Raw genomic sequence first — 27,458 nt, 5'->3', positions numbered from 1 at the left:
ATACCGGTATGAATTACCCGGATTCTAACATTTCAATATTAACATGAAGAATTGTCAGAATTACCCATAAGCAGCAGTCTGGAACAGCGAAAGGAGGAAGCAACCACCTTTATATGTCATTTGTGGGAGATTGTGGGAGATTAAATTTAAATACATTGTTGTTTGCCTTAATTGCTTGTTTGAATCCGATTTTAAGGTTGTATGATTGAAGTCCTCACATCATTAAGTGCTCAAATACAGCTAATACATTTTATAAATGACTTGCACAATTTCACAGGCAAAGAAGTTCAAGATAAAAAGCAGCCTACAAAAAAAAAAAAAAAAAAGGAAGATCACCTGCAAGTGGATAGAAAATGCTTCAGATGAGACTAGTGCTAGAATGACCAAAAAGCTGAGAAGTCCTAACTGTGTGTTTTTAAAGAGCCCCAGTCCCCAAGAGTTACCAGATGAGATTTTTGACCCATTTCTGTGCTATAAAAATAAATGCGTCACAGAATTCACATGCAGTCTCAGAGGACATGCCCTGGGGATGCAGAATTATCTTTAATTGCAATTGAGAGACCCACAAGTGGCATTAAGATATTAAATACACTGAAGAATTAGGGGGGGGAGATGGGAGAGGGGGAGTACCCTGGGATCGGTTAGAGCTCCCAAACGCGTCACAGCCATAATAGTTTGGCAACCCAACATCCAACGGTTGCAGCCAGGAAAACAAAGTGTGTGCACTTCACTAAATATCTAATTAAAAGCCACAATTCTATCCCATTCCTTCCCCTAGAAAATGCATCTTAGCATTTTGAGGTTCAAACACTTCAGAACAGACAAACCCAGTTCTCTCTGGACTCTGCGCAGGGCTGTACTTCCACAGAAGCCCCAGTTTCTAATAGCTCCCATTCAAATAGCCCCAGCAGTAATTGCACAATTCCCCTGTTCCTCCCATTAATACAGTGTGTGAGTCACCAAGACACTGTGCCACGGAGTGCCAGAGAAACCCTAAGCTTGGCTTTGGGAAAGCACTATCTTTATTGCAGAACCAAGCAAAATGCAACGGAAAGGTGCCTTCCCAGGCAGGTGAGCCTATGATAAAGGTTATATGACTGAAAAGGGGATGTGACTCATTCAAAGCAATAATCGTTTGCCCTAGGAAAGCGAGCAAAAGTTTTGCAAGGCCATAGACAACTCTAGCATGCTGTCCGTGGAGGAAAAATTCACAATGGTTTTTTTGGGGTTTTTTGTTTGGTTTTTTTTTTTTTTTTTTTTTTTTTTTTTTTGCAAGCCCAAAATAGACTACAGCAGTTTGGGGTTCACGTAACACAAACCATCAACTGTCACATTCTCAGCTGCTTTACAGAATATGCTACAGCAGCTAACTCATCCCAACAGAGAACGAGTATCTGTCCTTTGGTTAAATAGCCTTGAAAGAAGATGAGCAATGTTATCAGAAAACATTAACAAGAGATCAGCATGTTTTCTCTGGGCTGCGTGGGTCTCATGGAAAACACCAGCAGAATAACAATACGCCACAAAGCAAGGCAGATTTCATTACTTTGGAGTGCCTGCACTTGCTCATAACCTGGATTTACACACTGCAAATCCTCTGATCTGATTACCTCCAGTGATCACGTAAAACACCGGCTTTAAACTCTTTGCCTCAGTGATAAAACAGCCACTTTGATTCACAACGACACATTCACAATAAAGTATACTGTAAACGTACCTGTCCACAGCCAGGGGCATTGCACACAAACGGCCTGTCGTCTCCCATATTTCATGCAGCTGAGCTAAGCTGAGGAGAGAGGAGAGAAGAGGAAATTGTTAAATAAGCTAAAAAAATTAAAAATATCAAGAGCAGAAGCTGCCCTTTGCAGGGCTGTAATTAATCAATGCCACGCTCACAGGGAAGGAGGATCTCTTTGTGCCCCAGACACAATCAGGGAAGAGAAATTAATCCAACCCAAGTTTAAATAAGACTTTGGAGGGCCCAGTCAATTTTTCACGTATGAAGAGAAAGCGCTGCATCGCAGCTAGAAGAGCTCACTGGTAACTGTGACAAAGTGAGACAGTGTGGGCCAATGGGTAAGAAAGGAACAGGAGTTTTCCACACCTGTGCTCCCACCAAGGCCCACCACCAATTCTCCAGAGGGTGAAGGGACTTTCTGCATCTCAGTGTCACCACCTGCAAGATGGGGACAACACTCATCTCTTGCAAAGGACTGGCCCGTGCAGCAAAGATCTACGAAAAACCCACCAGATGGAGGGTGTCGAGGAAGGGCATAGCCTGCTTCACCTTCCCTTAGTATTTACAGTAGAAAGCACAGACACATAAGCAAAGACAGTGACAATCTACAGGAAAAAAAAAAAAGTGCAAGCAAAAAGCGATCAAATAAATCCAAGTCCTCTCTATGTACAAGTTATATTTTCAATGGGAGAGAACTAAAATTTGTCATTTAATTAATTAAGGGATTATAGGAGTGGTGCTCCGTTTTACAAGGCAATAATCTGGCTCCCTAGTGGGTAAACTACAAGGCTGATGGCAGGGGTAGTTTATCACAGATTATAGCCAAGGATAACAAAACACTCAGTCCTATTATGCTACAAGTGAAGCTATTCTTATTAATAAAAAATAAGAGTAAATAAAGTAACCCCCACCACCTCAAATTCAAGAAATAATGGTTCCCTCCACCCACTGATATTTTTATAGCAGGATTTTAAAAAGCTATAATAAAGCAAATGCTATCTCTTCAGGGGGTTTACTGTGCGAACATGTTCTGGCTGTTCATGTTGCTTCCAGCATCTCTTACTCCAAGTTCAGCACTTGGCTTCAGAGACTCATGTCAGCCTGCTAAAGCCAAGAGCAGAAATGAAACCAGAATGCAGCCAAAATGCATTCACGAAGACACAGGCTCTTTTAGTTAGCTTTTCGCATTTCTAACCATTAATACACGCACGCACACACACACATACTGAGCAGCAGTGAGAGGGTGGGGAGAGTTGTTATTTTTAGGAGCTATATGAGAAAGTGCTCCAAGAATGCAACATAGCAGCAGAGGGTGAATGCATGTGCTACAGAAAACAGTCCCCTTTTCAATAAAAGCAAAAGACACAGACATCAATTATTGCTTAATATGAAAAAAAGATTATTTTTCTATTAACATGTGCTAGGGCAGTGTGGAGCTTAAATGGGTGGCTACAAGAGGTGGAATTCCCCTCCCTGAGTGCGGCTCAGCCACACCACACAATAGCAACAACCAAAAGCTATGAGAAAGTAGCTGCCAGTTCTTCTCCCACAAAAAGGGGAGAGAAGTCCACAACACTAGACTATGTTTGGATTTATTAAGCAAAACTCCAGGGCCTATGCAAACAAGAACTCGCAAAGGATAAATAGCCCTCTCACAAATGGAACAGGCAAACAGCCAAAACGCTCCCTCACATAGGACAAGCGTAATAATAAAGGTAATAAAGATGGCCAGGAACATCCACCCACCACAGCACCCCCCCAGAAAAGCCCACAGAAGTGACATGGGGCTTGCAGAACTGGAGGGTGGTGTGGCAGGAGACAACAGCAGCTCTGTGTCTTCACCAGGAAGATTAAACCCTGGCGAAGACTAGCCTTGAGGTGACACGGGTACAGACGACACCAAGATGAGTCTGAATGAGGACACATTAAAAAGATAGGACTCTTTGTACCATCCTCCTGAACTTCTAACAAAGCTTCAAACTGGGAACTTGAGAAACCAAAATACTGACCCATTGCTCTTGCCTGCTAAACAAATGGGATCTCACCTCCAACTGATTCTCCTCCAAGAGGAATCTCCTTCAGGCCCTGAAGTAGCTGACTTACATGCATCTGCTGCATCCTAACAGTGGACATATGAGCCGCTCTCATGACCTGCTCTGGAGGCACAGAGAAGCCCAGGCTTCCTCAGGAAGTTTTAACATGCAAAAGCAGCCTCTAGCAAGGAGGGATGAAGAGGTCAAACCTTCTTGTAATAGCAAACCACTGCTCAGATCAACTCCCTGATACTGCAAAGAAGAGAAGCACAAAACTCATTAAACACTTTTTATCACCTGCAGTCAAGGTCCAAAAATATTGCACCTACACCTTCCACTTAGCTGCACAAAAAGCTACAGCTCTGAACGAGTCAAGAGACAGTGCTTAGTCCATCACCCACTCCTAGCAGAGGGCAGCCTACTAATTACTATTCTTTCTGTAAGAAAATAACAAGAGAAATCAGATCAGACACAAAGGAAACATGAAGTCGATGACTGCTATTTTACCATCACCTCTGCAGTATGGTGGCAGGTAAGACTATGGTTATCAGGATACAGACCAAATAAAAGTCAAGAATTGCTGTCTTGGGCAACCTGGACCTTGTTTTTCCCCCTCCCAACAGTCAGACTGTGACCAGTCTCACTGCGCCTCTCTTCCTTGCTGACAAGAGACAAGGGTCTGTCCCAAAGCTCTCAGCACAGCCAAGGCTCCCAGGAGCTGCAGTCAGTGTTGTCTATCAAGCTGACGGTAGAAGCGAGTGTTGTTTAGTTCCAAATTTCTTAATCCCTATTTAGTCAATGATTTGTGCAGGCTTTGACAAGTTGGTTACCTGCCTACAAAGTGAGGGGCACAACTTTGCACTTGTGGGGGCTCACAGGTTCGTGTTTGAACAGCACTTTGACAGTGTAATTAGCACCAGGAATGACCATGCTTACAGCTAGCAAGCTAAGCACGTGGCCATATGAGAGCCTGAAAGCTCCTCTCCGAGTCCTCACAGCCAGGTATGCTGGTGAACTGGTCTACAAAGGGAGCCTGGGGCAACAGATTTTACAGTTTGTTCTCAAACTAACCACAAAAATCAGAAGTCCTCTGCCAGTCCAGCACCGCATTCAGCAATTGTCAAGTGATTAAGCAGCTCCAAGTTAAAAGCTATGGTATTGAGACAGCAGCAAAGTCACAAAACTTTAAAGGACAGTTGTAATGCCCCTTGCTGTCAAAGTCAGGCTGGTGCTGGAAGTATTTGAAGACTGTTTAAATCACCCTCCTACGTTTAAGCTCGGTTGCGTGGGATGAGGTTGGGGATGTGTTTATTCCATCAACAAACAAGTCTTACTGTTAAACATGCAGCATAATTATTATGGAGGGAGACTGCTGTATTTCACAGGGCAGCCAACCCTATGCTTTTTTAATTAACACAGGTCAAAGATCTGTCCTTACCGCTGTCACTTAAGCAGCCTGCTGCCTTCGCCAATATGAAGAACTTTGGGGTCTCTCTAGCTCATATTTATGCTTCCGATGCATATAAAAGCTATTTGAGAAATTAAAGAAATGGATCAGCTGTCACTCCTGGGGCTTTGATAACACTAACTGAAATGGAGAGCAGGAAAAACAAAACAAAAACCCAATGGCATTTCAGGCTGCCTGCCAGCTACTTCTGATAGCATAACAAGCAGCTCTATTAAAAAAAATCGGAACCAACACACTGCAAAAACCTCAGTTTACTTGATCTTGCAAAGTGTCAGGAGGATTCACTCATTCTTTAAAGAAAGATTTAGCTGCTCATTCACTACAGAATATGACTGGTATGTACATACATGTGCTCAGATTTATATCTCATTTAGTCAGGATAAATTGCTTCAATAAATTCTATTCTTAAGAACAGGCAGAATAAGCAGATGATTGGATACTGGGAACACATTCTCATTCCTCTTCCTGCAGCCGCGGGACAGTATTTCACTGTTTTGATGATTTTTAGCATGTTGGAAACAGCAAGGGGAAGCAGAGAAATGCAGACAGATTACTGAAGCGTGCTTCAAAGTTCTGTCAGCACAGACCTGACAAGCAGCTGCTGTCTCACAGAAAACTGAAGAGACATTTTCAACCAAAATAGACTGTGCTCCTCAAGTCTGTATGTGTTTTTCTCTCTCTCTTGCCTTATTAGCTGATGCAAATAACCTATAGGCTGTCTGTAAAAAGAAGTAAACCCAAAGCCACACTTCGCAGCAGTCTCAAGCGTGTGTTGTGCTAATAATCAGGCACCCCTTGGAGTTTGCACAGGGTATTTAAGAGTACAAATTTTCTGAAGACTAGCTTGCATAGAGCAGCACTCTCAACAGGAACAACTCCTCTGGAGCACGCACAGCATGCAGAAAAACAGAATAAACATGAGCTTTGCATCCAGGAGTGCGTCTGCTCTGTTGTGGATCTCATTCCCACCTTCAACCTCAACTTTAACATCTCACCAAAGCAACTGCAGCATCACAAGAGGATGTTTGCAAAGCTGGAAAAGTGTAGCCAGGACAACAGCCACACTTCACCATTTCTCCAGCACTGCTTATCCAAGGGTGTCAGCACTAACAGAGCAATGATGACTTTTTCCTGAAGTTAATCTTGTTCTTGATTTGTTGGGGATATCGCCTCTTCCTACTTCTGGCAAGAAAATAAATGAGAACTATTATGTGGAGTGGTTCTGTGCATGCCAGGATGCTGGGCTGACATGAAGCTGACAGAGGAGGCACGTGTTGTGATAGCATCCAAGAGACAAGGGGCTCTTCTCCAAACAAAGTAAGGCAGAGCCCCAGAGCAACGTTCACCCGAGTCCTGTTCCCAGCTCCATCACTGCCCTGTGCTGTGGTCCTGGGTGACACACTTACGACTGCTTTGCAGCCAGAGAAAACGAACCTTCTAGAGATTAAATGCATACCCGCATAGGCTCCACTTACTCAACTGCTCCATGCATGGCATTTGCAGGGTATTTAAAGATATTTAAGATATTTAAAGTTTTGATTCCACAAGGAACTCGTGCAAAGCCTTTTGTGAATTCAGGTCCTTAGCTGGGAGGGATCGCATGCGTTTTTTAAAGGAAAAAGTAATCACATCACAGCTGATGTGTAATAAAGTTAAGTATTTTGCTGTGTGTGCTATGAGGCAGCATGTTTTAAATGTCCATTAACAAGCATTTCGGGCAGCCTGAGGCCTTACTGATAGCAGAGGGCTTCTATTAAGTTCAAAAGAATTACAAGACATTGTTTTGGAGATGATTATTGGTCTGATGAAGAAAGAATTGGAGACAATCTACTTTGAGGCTTTGGAAAATCTGAGTCAAGAGTGTGAACATGGTGGCGCGGATGCCACATCAATTTTGTTTGCAATACACCAAGCGTACTGCAGATTGCTTAATAAATAATTCAGTCAGCAGACCCACCTGAAACTTGCTGGAAGAATTCCCTTGTGAAGAGTCAAGAGAATTAAAAAAGAAAACCCTCAAACAAATCAAAATATCAAATTAGCACCTGCAGAACTCAACCCATACAAAATCCCCTTAGAACCATGGAGACTCATAAATGAAAAATCTATCACGGGCAGAACCTGGGCACAAGAGCTTACTCTGAGCGATGAAGAAGGTGGCAATTCGCCCCTGTAACAGGCATTAGGAGACCTACAGGCTTTGATAACAGCTGCACGAAGAAGAGACTACTTACCACTTTTGAACTGTTTTGTCTTCTCAAAGTTTAAACCTAACAGAAGGCAGCCTTCTCCACATTTCCAAATATATACCTATTACCTTAGATCAAATATATGTAGAACTACATTTTAACTAACCTGTTTGCAATGCCTGGTGTAGACAGGATCGACTGTAATCCAAGGTAGCCGTAAGGATCCCTAATCTAGGCAAGTCCCTGCAAAGGGAAGGCAGACAGATGGAAGTGTTGAGTTTTGCCTGCAGCACCAGTGCCAGCACAGGCAGATTACATGCTGTGATGTTTTCTGTGCCTCCCCCTAAGTGATGGAAACAGAAGGGTCTTCCCAAAGAGCTGTGTAAGGCCACAGTCAGAGCTGGACAAGCCTTTGCCAATTTTGTGATGACAAAGCATATTGTAATTTGGAGGAGATTCACAAACCCCTACTAAGACCATTTTAGGGATGTAAAGCTCCACATACTTTTCAAATGGGTGCTTTGGAAGTTGCTTTGCTATTATTCTTCCTTATGACTTTTTACAGAAGTCTGCCAGGAAACGAGAGAGTGCAAATAAATTGCTGGGATGGGAAGCAGGAAAGGGGTCCAGTCTATGACCTTCTACTTGAGAGTCTTTTTAGTAGACAGGTCATTTCCCCCAGCCCAGGCCCTCCCTCTCTTGCACATAATTCTCCCCAGTCTAATAGGACAGTTCTGCCTTTTCCCACCATTACTGCTGAGTTTCTCTATCATTCCTTTTCCCCACCAAAATCCACGCATTCACACACCTTACTCATCCCAATCCCCTACCGCCTCCCTGCATAAGGGCATTAGCTGGCAGGTACATTAAACACTAACAAAAGGTATAATTTTGAACTTGGCAATGAACCACAATCTAGGTGTGAAGTTCTAGAGGGGTTAAAAGTGATGCCTAGGTTTGTATATAGACAGGATGATGCTGTCAAATTAAAATACGTATTTTACCCATCTAAACAGCCTCTTGGTACTCCAGCAAGAGCTGGAGGGGAAAAGGCTGCAGGTATCCAATGAAAACTGAAACCTCCTCTTCCCATCCAAATGAACTGAGCTGCCCATCAGTTCCTCTATTTAGGATGAAGAACTTGACTGGGACACTGGTCTGGGGTAAGCTGGTTTTTCTTACCTCGATAATCAAAATTTCCTCGTATTTAAAAGTTTAATTCTTCCTGCAGATACTAAAGTCAGCCCATATGCTACTTTCCCCCTGGTATATCAGTCCATAAACTGAAGTGGTCCCAAAGCATGTTAACTAACCCATTAAGAAAAAACTAAGCCCGTTATCCTAGTCTAGACAGACACCTAGGGGTAATATTTTAACTCCCTTAAAAGGAATTAGACATATTACATGCATCAACAACAGCAATGAAAGACTAGCCTTCCTGAAAAGGATTTCCCCCAGGACATGTGTTGGCACCTCATGGAACCCATTTTAAAAACTTCAATTTGGAAACAGTTTAGGAAAAGACATGAGAAGCAGGATACATGTTTTCAAAAGCACATTTGGCATTTATGGATCCTTTCATCCAAGATGCTCTATATCCTTTCAAGATGCACTATTTTAGCTTTACAGAGGAAAAGTGTTTCTGAGGTATGCCTGTAGCCACAGGACAAGTCATGGTTTTGGTTGGCAGCATTAGCCTGATGCCACAGAAAGGGCCACAGTCACACTCTTAATTGTCTTTAGTATTGTTACCCACAGCCACACTTTCACAAGCACACATTACCACAAATATCCCACACCCTAGCGGTGAGTACACTCGATTGCCCCAGTACACGTCAGGATCCAGGTACGAGCAGGGCTTTTGTGTTTGTGAAGCTTTTAGAGACCTGTTCCAGTTGAATTACTGACAAGTAGCTGAGGTCTGGAAGCAGTCTCAAGCCCAGATTTGTAAATCTGAGTCATGCCTCTTCTGGTTTGAGAAAGTCATGAGCAACTGGCCCTTCATCCCCTCCGAGGACATTGCTGGGTCTCTTACCATTCCACGTCCAGCTGACTCCAACATTGGCCTGACATCTGTGCCTAACAGCGGGACCCTCACAGCTCCCACCAACTGGAAAGCACTTTTTTTTCTGGACCACCTCAAATCCCCATCAAAAAAACCCTTTTCCTTAAACCCCAGTGTTAAGATGGGAGAAACTCCCAGGTCATTAACTCTGCTGAACATTGGGGGATAGAGTTGGTATGAAAAATGCTCTAAAAATAAGGCTCTATTGTGGTACTTCCATGTGACTATTGTTATTGCAGGAATGCTTGTGCCCAACACTCTTGCATCTGTGCCTTGCAAGACAAGCTGAAATACTTCAGATCCCAGTGAACACTTGGGCGTATGCAAAAATTGTTCTGCTTCAAGTTTGCCAGCACAGTCCACAGCATAGCTCCCCTCTCCAGCATGAATACACTTACTAGTATACCAGTACAAGCACATTTATGGTTTATTCCCATAAATCATAAGGATAAACTTTACATTAATATGACCACAAAATTAAAGCTAGAGGTTGCACCAACTATGAAACAAAACCAAAAGAGCTGCAGAACAACCTCCTAAAAATAGGCTTAAAGTAGAACAGAAAACAAAAGCAAACTGCACGCTCTGCTGACAGAAGTCTTTCTCTGCTAAGATTTACTTGCCTAGGAAGACCTGAGTGAAGAATGAGCTGCAAAATGAGTTAGAAGAAAGAAAATTGCTAGAGATAGGGACATCAAGAGAAAGGACGCACCTAGGGAACTGACTGTAAGTTAAGATTGTCAGCGAAAGGTGCAGTGCAGAAACAAAAGGGCTGTTCGTTTCCCAGAGATGAACAGATGCCTGCAGGTACGATCAAGCTTCCCTCGCTCTATATTCTGCCTGTGCATGAGTTTATCTACAGTTATTTTTCAGATTCCAGTAAAAAGCTTCAGTCTCCCATCGCGCTCTCTTACCCCTCAGATTTGCAGCCTCCAAAAGAACAAACAATTGCTTGAGCGCTGCACTGCGAAAAGGGACTATTTAGGGAATGTCAGCATCAGTTTTAAAAGTCTGCCAAGAGTTACGGCAATGATGGAAGGAGAGGTGGCGAGGAAAAGCAGACAAATCACAGAGGATAACTGCATTGGTGCCTCGGTGTCAGGACCAGTGCCGACACCACGGTGACTGCGGCACCCAGCCACCTGAAAAGGCTCTTACGAGGGGCTCTAGGACAACGGAGTTCGTCTGAGACGGGCAATGCCATCTGCAAGCAAGAAGAGGATACCCAGATGGCTCAGTGCAACTGCCCCAGTCCTGTATTACTGCAGGACATATACCGGCACAGAGATTATAACTGTTTTACTCTCCAAAATGAAAAAGCACCCTTCACAGTCAGATGTAAAACCCATCACAGACACCAGCCTCAGGCGTGCAGGAACAAGTCCAAACAAAGGTGCAGCTAAAGGTAACATGTCTTTCTACCACAGGCAATACAGAAAACCTGTTTGCAATTGTCCCAGGCTATGAAATAGGTCAGAGTTTTCAAGAAGGGTGGAGGATCCAGGGAGAGCTATGACTTTTACAGGAAACTTACAGCACTTAGCTGACAGCAGGAGCAAAGGCAGAACTGGATCAGAAATGGTGTTCTTATAATAATCCCCATATTTCCCCAAAAAAGAGAAAGAAGTCTTCCCACAGAAGGCTTCATCACCTAGGATTATTGCGAGGTACAGCCTGGGTACTACTACACCTCTGGCAAGCGAAGCTTGTTTTCTCCTTGATGAAGTCACTGTGCTCATCGCTACTCTTCTACTTTTGGCATGCCAGTTTAATGCAAAAGGTAAAACAGAGCTAGGAGTTAACTTTTTATGAGACTGAGCTACATGGGATTAATTCGCAGAGACTAATGAGTCGCAAGGCCATCCCAGATCAATTTGGGTAACTTTGTTGAGACCTGGGAGCCATGCCAAGAGCGTTAACAACCAGAGCCGCAATACAAACAAGCCTATTCAAACACAAATAGTGCTCAAGACGCTAGACCAAGCCCCAAGGACAGGCAGTACACTGCTACTGGGAAGAAGAGATAAAACCACAATAAACTAGATTATTATAGATGGCTGCACAGAATCTGTGCTGTAGCATACATCTTACTACAGGAGAATATACAAGATCGCAGGCAGACTCGAGACAGAATCTGTAATTGCCACTGGGAGCTGGAACTGGAAGAGAGGTTGGTTGCAATCAAAAACCAAACTGCTTTTGGTAAGTATGAGGGAAAGTCAGACTAAGACGGCCATTTATACTCCGCTAGCCAAAAGAGAAGGAAGCATAAGGCACTGCCCCAAGCTCTCAAAAATAGTAAAAGATTTCCCACTAAAATGCAAGGAAGGAAACATGTTGCTTTGAGACCGTTCCAGGAAAGGCTCTTTATTATTTTTCTAAGTGCAGTCATTAACAGCTCTCTGCCTCGAGCTTCCTGACCATCGAAATGAATATTCAGCACACAGTTCTCTGAATAGGTTGGGATCAGCAGGGTCACAGAGGCAGCAACAAGAGGCAGCTGCACCCAGAAAACGCACGGAGGGGAACCCAGTCCTTCCACAGCACTTGGCTGGGGTTGTGTCAGCATTCCCCTTGCTACCCTGGATTAACGTACAACACTGCGGTGACAATTCAAAACACCATAATCCATTGTAAAGTGGGGTAAAAATGAATAGGTCAAGTTCCTCCCTACAAAAAAAAAAAATCCCAAACAAGCCACATTTAGGTTTCCTTGTTGCAGGGTTAGCTCTACAAGACAAAGGGCTACGGGCCCAACCTGCTTTTAGGTGCTTTATAAAGTCAATTTGGCACCTAATTTCCACCAGTGAATGACTGCTGACTCTCAAACTAAATAAGATGCCTGCAGGGACTTAGGAACAGAGCTTGTTCTGCACCTTTGGGTGCCCAGATCTCTGTTTGACTATTGCCAGCTATTATACACCCAAAGACATTGCGAAAGATTTTAAGTTTTACAGGGAGAGGCCACCACCAAGCCTAGTGAAAATGCGCAGGCTGCTGTTAGTCCTAGGCTTTGACTTTAAAGTTATTTTGGGGTGTGAGCGAAGGAGTGAGAATGTTTGCTTTGTAACCAAAAAGCTACAAGAGAGCTTAAAATTGTCACCTGGGAAAGAAGGCCAAAAGCCGACGCTATAAAATCTGCTTTAGAGGCATAACACCCTTATGCTTTATAAGCTTGATAAAGCAAACCCAACTGTATAAACTGGAATATTGGCAAGGAACTCACTTGAAGTAAATCTCCAACAGACATACAGTATTTAACAAGTCATTACGAGTTAACCTACAGCACAGGGTGAAAGCAAAGTCCAACCACATACCATCTGACTGTACCTTTCTGGGTGTTCAGCACTGCTCTCAAGCTTGTAGAGGATCCCCTATCCACAAGAGCATCCCCAAATAGTTGGGACACTATCACCTCGATAGCAAAGATGCACTATGCCCTCGCTTCTTGCTTGCAAGTGCCTTAAAACAGCCATGGAGCTTCACCACCCCAGCGAGCTGTGGTTGCTGCTATCAGAAGAACGACCTTTCCTACCAGGCATGACATTAGACCCTAAAGTGATTTAAAAAGCAGCTCTCCTCAACTCACACAGGAGCAAATTAACAGCCTGACTGCAAAGAGTATTTCCATGTGCTTTGGGAAAAAAGTCAAACCTTACATGAAGCAATGGCCACGAACAAGAGTCGCTCTCCTCCTCTCAGTGCACGAGCGATGGGATAGGGAAGCATTGTCAGCATCCTGTAAAACAAACTCCAGCAAAAGGAATAACGTGGGCCCCAAACCAGCACATCAGCCATGAGAGACTTCGCTGAGACCAGAAAAGCTTTTGCCCTGCAGTTAGAGCAACAAATCCCCTCGGCTGAGAGCTCCAGGCAGCCAGAAGGCTTTTCCCAGCACAGCTTCCACCAGTCCTCCCAACTACGCAACTTACACTGTTCATAATGCTCTTATAAACACTAACAAATTTACTGTTACCATAACAAAAAGTGTAATTCCTTAACGTTGCCGCCACATTAGGGTCTGGCAGGATAAAAACCATTATAGAAGCTCCATTGTCCAAGAGCCTGCTCGCACTGGCCAGCCTCCAGATCAGATCTGGCCTGGCCTCCGACTTCGGAGCGAGGTGTTAGAGAAAGTCTCGTGTCATCTCGGCACAACTGGGCCCCAGCTGAGCCACGGGTCTGCCTGTACATCACAGGCAGCACAAAGGGAAGGATACTGTATTTTTTTAATCTATGCAGAACACCGTGGCAAAAAAAGCAAGTTAGACCAACTGCAAGAAGCTTGAGTGATCTGGAACCGTCTTCAGGAGGTCCTTCTGCTCTCTAACATCGAGCTGAGGGACACCGGTGTGCAGATGCCTTGTGAGCACTTCTACCGTCTGGTGTTTTTGAGGTGTGAGGATGTCACATTTCATTGCACTAACAGCACGCATCGTCCTGCTCCTCCTTTCAGTGTCAGATTCCTGAGAGAGAAGTAGCTGCTGCTCTTCAAATACCTACTTTAACAAATCCTTGCCAAACATCACCGAAGCAGCTGTAGCTTGGCAAAACATGCTTTAACGCAGGCAAGGTTTCTCTAGTTAGGTGCCAAGTATCAGATTTCTAATATGAAAAGGCACCTGTCCAAAGTGTTTCAAAGCCTTTGATGAACATGAGACAAAATCCAACATAAACCAGCAAGTCAGCAACTTCCCCAGGCAAGAAGATGGAGAAAGACCATCTCTAAATCATCATCCAATTACTCATATGCCAAAGTTGTGCTTCCACTCCAAATTTCTGGAGGAAAGATGGACTCTACAAAGTGTCCCTAAGGTATTTACAGAAAGACACAAAGGAGAGACCAAACTGCAAGACACCGACAGCGGACAGAGCAGGACTCAGTGGCAGCACCTGGATAAGAATATTTGATGGGGGCACCTAGCCAGCTCCCATCAAATACAGCATCCAGCCTCAACACTGCAATAAGCAGCAAGGCCCCAGGCATGGTTCACCAACTGGTTGCTCCAGGACCTCCTCCAAAACAGGAGGAACTACATGGAAGTCCCTGAGCCTCGCCACTGCTGTCAGACAAGCCTCCACTTAATTCCCACCGCTGCTGTCACCTTTGAGATCAGAGCAGACCCTGCGCTTTTGGCTAGACCCAGAGGTACATCTGTCACCAGGAGCAAGGTAACAACCTAAGCGTGAACCCAGAGCAACAACAGACGAGAGCACACCTGTATCCAACTCTAGCCAAAGCAACACAGCACAAACCTTCTCCAAAATCTCAATTAAAAGCTTTTCTTTCCTCCTTCACACCACAACCAATTGAACCCTTGCAGCCTGCCGAAAAAGGGGCTCTAAGTAGACATCACCAGGTAGGAAATGTTTCTGGCGTTGCTTCCAGCAGGTTCGAATATGTAGCATGACGGCACACTGAGTAAACAGACACTCTAAAAGGCAGACTCCAAGACCCACGCAGGCAGCCTCCAGATCTTGGCACTACAGCTCTCAGGTCGCCTTGTGCTTCTTCATTAGCGGTGATACATCTTCAGCTATATACTTCCTCACAGCAGGGACAACATATTGCAAGAGATCTACTACAGGAGAGAGAAATAATTCAAGTTTAAGAAAGGAAGGAAAAACCTAAGAGACCCACTGTTTCTTACTGAGTAGAGATAATTATAAGAAAGCCATGACAAGCCTTAGAGAATGCATTATTTTACCTAGGAAATGCCTAAGTGACCTAGAAACTGGAGTCCCATTTCCTGAAATTATTTAGCCACTTAAGAGCCCTTATTTCAATGAAGGGGAGAAAAAAGCTGCTGAAAATGGGACATAAGAGCCCAAGCCAAGCTTGAACATATTTTCCCCACAATGGTGTGTGAATAGTTTTAAAGGAAAACCAAAGTCAATGCTGCACGGAGTTAAGAACAGGAGAGCCCCTTATATAAGTGACTACCTATGGATAAAACTCTTGTCAATGAATTAAAGTAACTGAAATAGCACCAGCGGGACAGGGGACAGAAAGGCACGACACTCTTGTATGTACGCATGGTCATAAAGTAAAAATATTTTGTCTCACCTGTTATTATTTACATCACATGTGGGCATTTTTATTTATTTAGCATTCAAAGGCACACACATTTTATGGCATAATTATTTGATATGCGAGCCCTAAAATCAGAGGGGAGCAAGAAATATTCCAAATATAAGCAATGTCTAGAAATCTGGTACATTATTGTGAGTTGTTTAACTAGAACTGCATTCTGCCTTTGGAATGATTGCGTTTTAGTGGTGAACAAAGCAATGATTTCCTATATATAGTTTACATAATTCAAAATGTGAAATCTTACATAGATGAAGGATACAGCGTCCTAAACGTGGATCATACAAACGGGTGCTCTATATGCATTAAAAATAGAGAGCTTTCCAAAAAACAAAGGAAAAGAAAGCAACATGGGGTAGAAAGATGAAAAACATCCACACGAAGAAAAGCGAGCATCCCTCAGGAAGTTTCTTACCACCTCCACCAGAAAACATACTCACTCATTAAAATGCTGCCAACACACTCAGGATTATGTTCAAAAAAAATCACGTTTCGTCATGTTTGCTTTGCACATGGCTTGGTCAAAGCGAGGATCTGGATGATGAGCAATGCTCACTCTTACATAAACTCTCCAGGTTTGTAACAGTGCACTCTGCCATATAAAGACTTCTAATCCGATTAATGTTGTAGATAAACTTCCTCAGCTTCGCTTTCATACAGTAAATCTACCCTGCACTGCGGGATGCTCAGCTAAGTCTCTGCCTTCACATTTTTGGGACCCAACGGTTAACTCCAGGAGACCTGACACCCAGCTGCTGTCACCCCTGGTGACAATCTGCCTTTGGGTCTCAACTCCCTCTGCTGCTCCTCCTCTGGCTCTATTTTACCAACACTCAAAAAAGTGAGGGAATATTCCTACCCCAGGAACAGCGGAAGAATGGCCCATGAAAGGCTGCCAAGCCTACCTTCAGATCCTGCTGCAATGAGAACAGCATGAGGTAGAAGAAAACTTTACATTTCACTGCAAGGAGATTAATTGGCAAACCTTTCCCTGCCCACACGCAACCTACTTCAACTTCACCAGCAGCAGTTCAACCTCACTTTCAAGACTTCTAAGGATTTCCAGCATCTTCAGCCGTGGACATGACCAGCTGTACCTCTAGAAACAAGTCTATTTTAAACACCGGCTATTTTAAATAATTGCAAGCATTAACCACTTAGCGATTTGAAGATCTGTTCCCTTCATCTCAGCAGACTCAGCACCAATGAGAGCTTTTTGGCAGAAAACCCAAAAAGCCATGTTCTGCTCCAAGTCTGGTTTACTCACTTTGGAAACAGTTAAAGGGTATAAGACAGCTCAGTACGGTTAGTTACACAGGTATAAATACACTCATTTGGGCATTGCTTATTCCCTAGCACTGCCAAGTCCACGTCTAGCCAAGTCTTTAATACACTGAAGTCTGTGAAAGACTGCTTTTTTATTATTATTATTATTTTAAATAGTAACAATGGTATTCAGAACAAGGTCTTTGCCAGCCAGGGCTGAAAACATTCTCCATCAGCAAAAAAAGCAGCAGCAAGCTGTGCAAGAGTTCTGCTAAAGGCAGCACTGCAAGCGTGGCAGCATGTCCCCAAAAGGCAGAGAGAAGTGGTGAACTTTGCAGCTTTACACACTTCTGAACTCCAGGTACAACATGCATTTCATACCCATGGAGTTCGAACATCTTTTTTTCAGGAGAAGGGGAGGAAAATGTCTTTGTACAGCTTATCTTTTAGGGTTTTTGGTAGCCGTGCCTCACAAAGAGAGCTCAGAGCTCTGCAGAGCATGCACAGAGAAATACCCGCAGTGGGTAGCACGGCCCGTAGCTGGCAGAAAAGCTTTGTTTATTCATGAACCAGCTTGCAATGGCTGGCACCGTGTCTCCACTGCCGCTTTATTCTCTCGCACAAGGGTGGGACAGCAGAGTGGCATTCCAGACCGCTGCAGGCTCTCTGCGGGCTGGCTCGCTCCTGTGACGAGAGCGGCAGCGCCGTTCACAGTCCCCACGCTGCTCCCCGTGAGCCAAACACATTGCTTTCGTCGGGAAACTTCAATAAATGGCTGCTGTCGCCTAGAAGCTCAGCTCTGTGCTTGTCCCAATGCAGGATGGTAGCCCCTGCTCACAGACAGCAGCAAATGGGAGACGTGGACATAGGAAAATTCACCCCGGCCAGCTTGGCCTCTCACCACCACCCCAGCAAAGTGTACAAAGAGCTTAGAGGAAAGAGATGCATGCCAAAAAATCCCGCTCCACTAAATAATTAGCCTGCATTAAAATTAGTCTTAGCCCCAGTGAAACCACACTGTTGTGGAGTTGGTTAAGGCGCTGAATTTATCATGTTTCAAAGACAAATGTCAAACTTTGGCATGCATTAAAATACACCGTGTGCTATATAAAGGCTACTGTATGGCTGACTTCTGCATCGCACATGCCCCACCAGGTGTATCAGGGAGGTGGGAAAAAAAAAAACCAAGCAGCCTCCTGGAAGATTATGAAATTGAACTTCAGAGAAGCAATTAAGCCAAACTCCCACGAGCCAAGACTAATTGCAGCAAAACACACTGTAAATATCAGCTCTAAAGAGGGAGAACAAACCCAAGCACATGAATATCAACCAGCAGCTTGGAGGGGAACCTCTCTGGATACCAGCACCTCCAAGGGCTTTAAATTAGGAAATCCTGGTGTCCTCCAGCATGCGTGCTCTCCATGGCCTGGTCTCGCAGCTTACGCGCCTGCATGTGGATTGCTTGGAGGACGGCTGAGGCCACAGATACAGCTCGGCCAGCCTCAAACTCCTGCTCCTACTGCTTCTGCCAGCAGAGCAAGACTGCACGCAGGTTAAGCCTTAACTTTTTTGGATCTGGGCAAAACAATTTGAAGAAGCGGAGGAGCAGAATTAAGAGATTCGCTGAGGACTTCAAGTGACATGAGTAGGAATTCAGCAGCCAGACAAAAAAGTGTGACAAATATTGTGAAGGCTGATTAAAACCTCGGTTTTATATTCAAAAGGAAGCAAGGCTATAAACGTGCTCTTGTTTTAGTCTCTATAGGCAGCTTCCTACACACCTCTACACCAAACAGAAACCATTTCTAGCTCCCCAGGGAAACCCTTGCTTACATCTCTGCTCAGCCTACACTACTCAGCATTCACCCATTGTGTCACAAGTTCCTTGAAACCAAAACCAAGAACCTAGATTACTTTAAAAGGGGGGAAAAAAAAATTAATGAAGTTACAGGAAGCAACAGGTCCCCACTCCTGAAGGTCTATTGCAAAAAAATGTTTTCTCCCAGCTTTTCCTCTCAAAATGCATCATAGTTGGGTGCTAAATGACTGGGGGAAGAGTGGTTTTGGAAATCTGGCCTCAATTCTCAGTGCTAGGAATGTTAAAAAAAAAAAAAAAAAAAGGCCCCAAGAAAGTCAGAAGGATAAATAAAACCAAATAGAACATGAAAAAGCATCGCATGTGATGCAGCAGAAAATGTGTCCAAAACAAAATCCAACCCAGAGATCCTCTACTAACACATGCTGCAAAAAAACAACACATGCACCACGAGGCCTGCCAGAAGCTGAGCGTATTTTACTAAGCCATTTTAAAAATGTTTCCACCACAAAGAGGCAGCAACCTGCTCTGGGTAAGGATGTGTCCTTGTTGCCCTGATCCCCACTGCACACCCTCAGAAGAGCTCCAGTTCCTCCTGGCTGCCTCGTCACGTGAAACCGGTGGACTTTGCAAGCAGGCTCCTGCATGTTCAAGGAGGACCAAAGGAGGATTCGGTTTCTTCCCCTCCCCAACCATCCTCTCACACCCATCCACTCACACTTCCTCTCTCAAACTTCCCCATCTTTCAAAACAGGCAAGGGAAATTTCCTGCCTGCCCCATGCCACGTCCACAAACCCCTTTCAGCCATCCCGAGAACGTCCTCCAGTCAGCGTCTCCTCCAGTTGGGCTCCGAGGGGTTTCGGAAAAGATGGTAACAAAGAAATTAATGTGAAGTTTGATTTTTTTAAGCCACATCCTTTTATTTTTGCCATCTTCCTACACAGCATACCTATGCAATCACCATCACAGTCGTGCCACATGGATTGTACAGCGCTTCCAAGTTAACTCAGACTAGCAACAGTCCCATCAACCAGCTTAAAAAGAGTAATAACACTTGCAACATACCAAGGTGGGCTCAGCGTCTAACAGCGGGACTCAGCAAGGCTCAACGGCAAGTTCATTTTCACGTGACATCTTCATAAATCACAAAGAAAATCAGAGCACTAAATACATACAGTGGGAAATGCTGGAGAAGACTGGAAAATAAGGAACCTTGAGAAAATAGAAACATGAGCAAGAACAAGTAGAAACTAATATTAAAAATACCCCTCAACAGGGAAAAGTTAAGTTAGAGCAAAAGACAAATTGCAAGTGGGAGGTTTAACACCTTCACAAAGTTTGCATAAAGCTTTTCCTTCTTATAATCTGAGGAGACAGAGAGCAAGGAGGGAAAGTCCCCATCTCCAGCACTCTGATGCAAACCACGTTCAATTCCAAACTATTTGGTATCAGAAGGATATTGGCAAATTGGAAGGCATTCAGGAAAATACAGTTAAGCAGCTGGAGGGATTGATTTACAAGGAAAGATTAAAATAACTAGATGCCTAGTTTGGCTAAGCGGTAAGTAAGGTGGACATGATAATTTTTACAGTTAGTTGACAGGCAAGTGCCAAAAAGGAGAGGAAGTGTTTATCATACTACAATTAGTTATAACCAAAGGATTGGCACGCAGTTAAGGAAATTCACGGCTGCATTAAAGTTCTCAAAGCAGTGAGGTCTATCGGATACTAAAATAGCCTCCTAATTCTCAATTCCCAACCAACTTCTAGGATCAGAAATAAAACACTCTTCTGAGAAAAGACCATCCTGGCCGCAGGTAATCATTACAAACCTCGCAGGTCGATTGCTGACTAGCTGCTTCCACCAGCTGAACCCACACCTTTTTTGTTTGTTTGTTTTTAACACTAAGAGCAAACAAGCACTCCAGCACTCTCCAGCCCGCAAAGTGATTACAGTTGGCAACAGTCATTACCCCACTCATGTCACGGAAGGTGAATATGATCTCTCACTTCAAGGAAACAAGGACCAAGGATGTTAACCCTACTCATTTTCCAAACGAGAATCTGGCTGTTCAATCCACCTCCCACAAACTTCTCCTCCACATTCAAATAGTGAAGTTATTCTTAGTATCCACTGAGAAAACCCCAATCCAAAAAAACTGTTCAACAAAGCCAGTGGTTGAGAACTACTGCTGAATTCCTCTCCAGAAATGACTGCATTTTAGTGATAACTATTTTAAAAGCAGTTTGCAAAGAACTAGACAACTCCTTCAGACCATGCCTGGCAGAAGAAAGTCCCTGCCCAACAAGCACTCTAGTGAGGCAAAATAAATTGGGAAGTCCACTGAAGTGTTAACGACACTTTTACGTTGTACTCCTGAATGTTAAATTGAAATGTTGTCTTTCGAGGGACCTGAGCAGGGAAAGAAGTGATAGCTTCATAAAGAAAGATAACGATGGGACTCGGTGAAGAAGAGGTGACAGACAGAAAGAGCACAACGGGGAAAGCTGAGCAGAACAAGGAGTTTTTGTTGTCACACGCATTTCATCTCACATCTGAACCAGCCGATCTCTTTTCCTCAGTAAGTTTGAGGGACTCTGTACCAACACTTCTGGCAGTAGGAACAAAACAGCTTTGAGACGTAACCCAGGTTGTGCTCGCAAAGTTGGAGCTACTGAGAGGCAACAGATTCCGTGGCACCAGTGGCATATGAGCAAGTGCGCGGTGAAATCTCACCACTTCAACAAGCTCTCAGAAGTCTGAGCTCTCGAAGTGCCCCAGTGAGAATTAACCGCTGTTTCAGACTTCAGAAGAAACTACTTAATTCTCTAATTCCTGCTGTTTGCATGTCTTCCTTTACTCAGTGTTGTGGGAGTCACTGATCCACCTGGGACTGCATGGGGCTGAGAGTCCCCCGCCTCCCAACACCCCGCAGATCCACAGCCATACCCCAGCCTACACCCTATTCCCCACCTCACCCCCATGAGCACCTACAACCCCACCACATCCTTTACACATCTGCTTGCCACTGGCAGCCCCCACATATAGGCCTGGATCCTCCCCAGCTGCCCCAAAAGAGTTACGAGCCACCAGGCCGAGTCCAAACCCCTCTTCATCCAGGAGGACAGAGTCCCAATTAAAGGGGCTCCCCCAGCACTTGCACCTCAGGGGGTCCCCCACACAATCCCTCCCGAGGCTCCTCTAACCCCTGAGGTCCCTGTATCTGCCATCCCCCAGGACACCCCATATCTTTTCAAGGTCCCCCAGGACCTACATACCAAAGAGTCTCCCATCTACAATCTCCAAAGACACCCCCCCGCCCAATTCTCTCTCATCTTCCAAAGCTTCCTCAGCCCTCAAGACCCCGCCCCCATGTGCAGTCCCTCAAGACTCCCCAAAACCTCTCCAGGGTTCCCTCCTGACTCCCACCACATGACCCCCCTCCCCTTAACTCCCCCCATCTGCAAACCTTAAGGCCCCCTCAAGACACCCACCCCCTATTTGCAATCCCTCAAGCCCCCCCCCATATTCTCCAAGACCCCCCCAGGCCCCTACTCGAAGCGTCCCCCCCCCCAGACCTCCCCCCTATACTCCTGACGCCCCGTATCCCGCTCACCTCCCCACACCTCCACCCCTAGCCCCCCAAGTACCCCCCATTTCCCCGGGTTTCCCCCCACCCCGGGGCCCCCCTGGCCTCCGAGCTCCCCCCCAGGCACCGCCCGGGCCCCTCACTGCCTCCAGCAGCCCCGCCCACCTAGGGAGGGGCTTACCCCCTCGCGGCGCCCCCCCCTAAAGCCTCCATTGGCCGCGGCGCCCGCCACTCCGGGCCTGGCGGAGAGCCGATTGGCCTGCGGGGACTGTCATTCAGCGAAAGGGGCGGGGGAGGGCAGAGCGGCTGCCTCACGAAAACTCGGGGAGAGTTGTGGGGTGGTGGGGGGGGGAGGGGCCGACCGGGGGCTCCCCGCGGCCCCCCCGGGGGCTGCCCCGCCGTCTAACTCTCGCCGCCGCCCCCGCCTGGGTCGGCCCCATGGCCCACCGAGCCCGGACGCTACCGGTTACCTGAGGGAGGGCCGGGCCGGGCAGGGCCGCGCCGCCGCCGGGGCCTCGCGCTGGCTGCCTCTCGCGCTGGTGCTCCCGCCTCCCCTCTCAGCGAACCACCCCCGCCCGCCCCCCCCCCCGACGCTGCCGCCGCCTCCTCCACCCGCCCTCACGCGCGAGACTCTCGCGAGAACCCGAGGGGAAGGTAAAACGACGCCGGGGCCAATGGGAGGGGGCTCGGGGGCGGGGCCTCGTCAAAAGGGGAGGGGCCTCGCCGCTAAGGGGAGGGGCTAGCCACGCCTCCTTGGGAGTGGTCAGAGAGAGAGGGAGGCCTGGGGGGGGGGGGGGGGTGTGGAAGGACAGAGAGAGCGCCCCGGGGGGGGGGCCCTCCATACACCCCGATAACGGGACACCCCTGATACCAGCACCCCAACACCCAGGGACAGCCCAGACCCCAGCTCCTGGGGCTGCCAGGCGGCTGGTCGCTGTTGAGGTGTTCCCAAGGGGATGATGTCCCCAGGCAGGGATAGATGGAAGGTGACCCGAGGGCTCCTGGCTGTCCCCGGGGATCGGTGATGTCCACGTCCCCTCGGGGATGTGGCTGAAGGCTCAGGGTGGCAGCAGGACTCAGCTCCAGGCACTTGGTGTCACCTCTGGGGACACTGCCACCTCCCCAAGGCAGAGGGAGAAAGCAAGGCCAGGGTAGTGTGGTCCGGTGCTGCGCCGTGCCACGGGCAAGTGACACAGGACAGGGCCACCAAGGAGACACGAGGAGCCAAGAGCCCGTTATCAAACCGTCTTTATTCGCCTCCCGCCCATGGCAGGGCCGGGGCTCTCGCCTACCCCCCAGCCGGCATTCACGGCTGGGCATGGGACCGGGCACGGCGGCGTGCCGGCTCCGTCACCGTCACCATCTCTGTCACATGGCGAAGAGGATGAGGAAGGCCACCATGAGGCAGAAGAGCCCCATGGCCTCGGAGAGGGCAAAGCCCAAGATGGCGTAGGAGAAAAGCTGCTGTTTAAGCGAGGGGTTCCTGCAGGGAGACGAGAGGCTGGTCAGCGGGGGCACAGCCGGCCCCCAACCCCCCCATTTCCACCCCCCCCGCTGTGTGTCCCCCCGACCTGGCATAGCCGATGATGAGGCTGCCGAAGACGGTGCCAATGCCAGCACCAGAGCCGGCCACCCCCACGGTGGCAGCGCCGGCGCCGATGAACTTGGCAGCGGTGTCGATGTCCTGGTGGGCCGCACTCGTCTGGATGGCCCGGTGAGCACTCGGCCGCGCCTGGGGGACGGGAGGGTGGGCAAGAGGGGGGGAAGCTCAGCCCAGCCCCCCCCCAGGGGCCTCAGTTTCGCCCCATCGAGCTCCCTGCAGCCTCTTGGGGAGCCCCAGAGCGGGCAGGGGGCACAGTTGCTTCCCTGTGCCCCTCCCAGGGCTGGTACTCAGCACCCCCCAGCACCCCTGGTGTCCCGCAGTCCAAGGTGGGCACGTTACCTGCTCTGTCTGGGCCTCGGGTCTGCTCAGGACAGAGGCAGAGAGGGGCTGGCACAGCACCCGCGAGCTCCTCCTCACCTACAAGGCACAGCACCCTCAGATTTGGGTGGGAAGCCCTACCCCGTGCTCCCTCAAGGCAGCAAAACTCCACCTGGGGGTCGCCTGAGGCCACCGCTGCCACCTCTGCTACCCCCCAAACCTGCTCAGCCCCTCAGGGTGCCCTGTGAGCCAGCAGCACCCAGACAGGAGAGCCTGTCCTGGCACCTGGCAGCAAAGAGGAGCTCCTGGGCACCCCACGGCCCTGCCATGGGCACCCCAAGGCTACAGGGGTCAGCGTATGGACCCTGCATGCTGCCAGAGCCAGCACCCAGCCAAAGGCGCTTTACTCCCAGCACCGTATCCACCTCCACGTGGGTAATTAGTAACCATCGAGGGATGGCAAACGATCTTTAAGCAGAGCGGCTGAGCGCTCAGTGCTCTGGTTGCCTTCAGTGCAGCCCAGGGTGGCTCTAAATGTGCAAAAGTGTCCCCAGACCTCTCCTCCTGTCCCCAGGGGGGGCACACGTTACCCCCTGCACACCCTCATCCCACGGAGGGGACATCGAGAGCGAAGGAGAGGCTTGTCACTACTCACTAGCGCAGGAGCGGAGACGAACTTTGCACAGGCGTACATGGCGAGGGACGGAGGGACACACGTGTGGGACACGGCTGGAAGAGACACACAGAGACCGGGGTGTGAGGAGCCGCAGCACGTGGGATCCAGCCTCACAGATACGGGATGGCCCCTGGGGACAGGCAGGGGACTTGGGGACACACAGGAGGTCTGAGCCATGCGGGAATGGCGGGGCAGGACATGTCTTTGTCACCCAGGTGACAGCTCCTGGCTGAGTAGCACCACGGTAGCAGTTTGGGGCTCAGGAATTTGTGGTCCTGGAGTTGCTCCAGTGCAGAACCCTGGGGGGTTTCACCCACCTGGAGGGCAATAGATGCTTACGAGGCCCCTGCTCCCCAGCAGGCAGGACAGGCCCTGGGGATCCTGCCTCGGCCCTGCCTCCTGGGGCTGGTGTGGGGAGGTCACGGCCTGGGGACCCCCAACTCTGGGAGACCTGAGGGCTGAAGAGGACAGAGCATGGAGGGCAAAACCCCAGCGTGGAGGGGGAGGTCACCTCAGAAGGCAGTGTAAGGGGATATCGCCCCAAAACAGTGTGTGGGGGTCACCCCAAAACTCAGTGTGTGTGGGGGGGGGGAGGTTGTCACCCCAAAACTCAGAGAGGGGATGCCCCAACCAGCTCTTTGGGGGATGGGGGGCGGAATCGCCCGTCGTGTCCCCACCCGGGGGGGGGGGGTCTCTCTTCGCTGTCCCCCACTCCTGAGCGGGGGCCTCCCCTCCCACACACCCCAGAACTCTGTCGCCCTCCCCCACCCCCGAGGGGGGTCTCTCTCCCCTTCCCCTTGCCCCCACCAAGGGGGTCTCTGCCTCCCGCCCCAGACCCCGGCCCGCCGCCGCCGCTCACCTGGCGTACCGGCGGCGGGCAGGTCGCGGCTGCACCCAGTGCGCAGGCGCAACCGGAAGCACCACAGAGAGGTGAGGCGGTCCCACCGCCCAGAGCGCCGCCCGCCCCGCGGCGCCGCCTGCGGGCCGGGAGGTGGCGGGGCTGGGGGCTGCGCGCCCTCTACGGGGAGGTGGGGCGCGGGGGCGGGGCCGGGAGGAAAGGGGCGGGGTCTGGAGGAAAGGGGCGGGGCCGCGCGCCGCGCCCCCTGGCGGCGGCGAGGGGCGCTGCGTGCGGGGGGGGGGGAGTGTGCCCGTGGGTGCGTGGGGGGGGGTGTGCACGCGTGACACGCGTGAGCGTGCCCAGGTGTGTGTACGTGGGGGTGTGTGCACGCGTGACACGCGTGAGCGTGCCCAGGTGTGTGTACGTGGGGGTGTGTGCACGCGTGACACGCGTGTGTGTGCCCAGGTGTGTGTACGTGGGGGTGTGCGCACGCGTGACACGCGTGAGCGTGCCCAGGTGTGTGTACGTGGGGGTGTGTGCACGCGTGACACGCGTGAGCGTGCCCAGGTGTGTGTACGTGGGGGTGTGTGCACGCGTGACACGCGTGTGTGTGCCCAGGTTTGTGTACGTGGGGGTGTGTGCACACGTGACACGCGTGTGCGTGCCCAGGTGTGTGTACGTGGGGGTGTGTGCACGCGTGATACGCGTGAGCGTGCCCAGGTGTGTGTACATGGGGGTGTGTGCACGTGACACGCATGCGCGTGCCCAGGTATGTGTACGTGGGGGTGTGTGCACGTGTGACACGCGTGTGCATGCCCAGGTGTGTGTACATGTGTGTGCGCGCACATGTGACACACGTGTACATGCCCAGGTGTGTGTACCTGGGGGTGTGTGCACGCGTGTGTGTGCCCAGGGGCGTGGGCATCGCTGTGGTCCGTGGGCTTTACCTGCGTGTGTTTGCACGGGTGTGTGCAAGGAGGGTGCACGGGTGTGTGGGGACAGGGGGGCATCGTGTCACCCCAGGGGGTGTGTGTGGGGGGGGGTCATGTCAGCCCAGGGTGCTGGAGGACTGGGGGCCCCCCGGGGTGTGTGTGGGGGCAACGTCACCCCGGGGTGCTGGAGGCCCCCCATGATGTGGGGGGGACACGGTGTCACCCCAGGGTGGGGTGCGGGGCGGCGGTGTTGCACGGGCTGTCAGGCAGCCGTATTTATGGGCAGCCCTAATGCGGGAAGCCATAAAGGCAGAGAGAGCCGCTATTAATTAAATCATTGTTATAATTAACTTTCATTAAAGGAAAATCAATAACGAGGAGCCGGGATTGAAAGGAGGCCATCCATCAGCCCTGCCCTGCCGCCGCGGGGGGAGCGCGGGGGGCTCCGTGTGTGTGTAACGTGTGCGAGGGGTGCCTGTGCATGGGGCTGTGCGTGCACGTGTGCGTGCACGTGGGTGTGAGCGTGTGTGTGGGTGTGAGCACGTGTGTGCATGGGTGTGAGCGTGTGTTTGTGCGCATAGGTGTGTGCATGGCGGCGTGAGCGTGGGTGTGTGCGTGGGTGTGCACAGTGTGTGTGTGGTGTGCACGCAGGGGGGTGTGTGTGTGTGTGTACACGGGGGGTGCGTGCACACAGGGCTTTGTGTGTGCGTGCACACCAGGGGGGTGTGCACACGTGTGTGTGTGTATGCACATGGGGTGTGTGCGCGCACAGGGGGCGTTGCACAGGGACACACGTGTGCGAGGCGTGTGCCAGTGCCTGCCCGGGTGTGGGTGG

General features: G+C 49.0%; 2 protein-coding genes across 5 annotated transcripts in view; both read right to left on the bottom strand.

Annotated features, from left to right (window-relative positions):
• The window catches only part of LOC115351160 (cyclic AMP-dependent transcription factor ATF-7), a 70,408-nt gene extending 47,586 nt beyond the window's left edge, over positions 1-22,822 (bottom strand). The window contains exons 1-3 of one of the 2 annotated variants that reach the window (XM_030037621.1): positions 22,727-22,822; positions 7,595-7,671; positions 1,718-1,786 (exon numbers count right to left, since the gene is read on the bottom strand). In XM_030037621.1, the coding sequence (XP_029893481.1) occupies positions 1,718-1,765 (48 nt within the window). In that variant the 5' untranslated portion in view covers positions 1,766-1,786; positions 7,595-7,671; positions 22,727-22,822. Of the gene's footprint in view, positions 1-1,717; positions 1,787-7,594; positions 7,672-22,726 lie in introns of those variants that run through there. The other variant, XM_030037624.2, reaches the window with a different exon arrangement.
• A 665-nt stretch (positions 22,823-23,487) lies between these two features.
• ATP5MC2 (ATP synthase membrane subunit c locus 2) lies at positions 23,488-25,809 on the bottom strand. Of its 3 annotated transcripts, XM_030037977.2 has the most exons (6): positions 25,713-25,758; positions 25,171-25,311; positions 24,833-24,906; positions 24,199-24,276; positions 23,828-23,988; positions 23,488-23,739 (listed from the first exon to the last, which is right to left on the bottom strand). In XM_030037977.2, exons 3-6 carry the CDS (start codon positions 24,869-24,871, stop codon positions 23,625-23,627), a joined length of 393 nt encoding a protein of 130 aa, XP_029893837.1. In that variant the 5' UTR covers positions 24,872-24,906; positions 25,171-25,311; positions 25,713-25,758; the 3' UTR covers positions 23,488-23,624. The 3 variants fall into 3 exon arrangements, with proteins under 3 accessions (XP_029893837.1, XP_029893835.1, XP_029893836.1); XM_030037975.2 differs by lacking the exon at positions 25,171-25,311 and having other exon boundaries at positions 25,713-25,809; XM_030037976.2 differs by lacking the exon at positions 25,171-25,311 and having other exon boundaries at positions 25,722-25,744.
• Positions 25,810-27,458: the final 1,649 nt, after the last annotated feature.

The sequence above is a fragment of the Aquila chrysaetos genome, chromosome 15, assembly GCF_900496995.4.
Source record: "Aquila chrysaetos chrysaetos chromosome 15, bAquChr1.4, whole genome shotgun sequence".
In the NCBI taxonomy this organism is placed as follows: domain Eukaryota; kingdom Metazoa; phylum Chordata; class Aves; order Accipitriformes; family Accipitridae; genus Aquila; species Aquila chrysaetos.
This window is presented reverse-complemented; position numbering and strand designations above follow the sequence as displayed.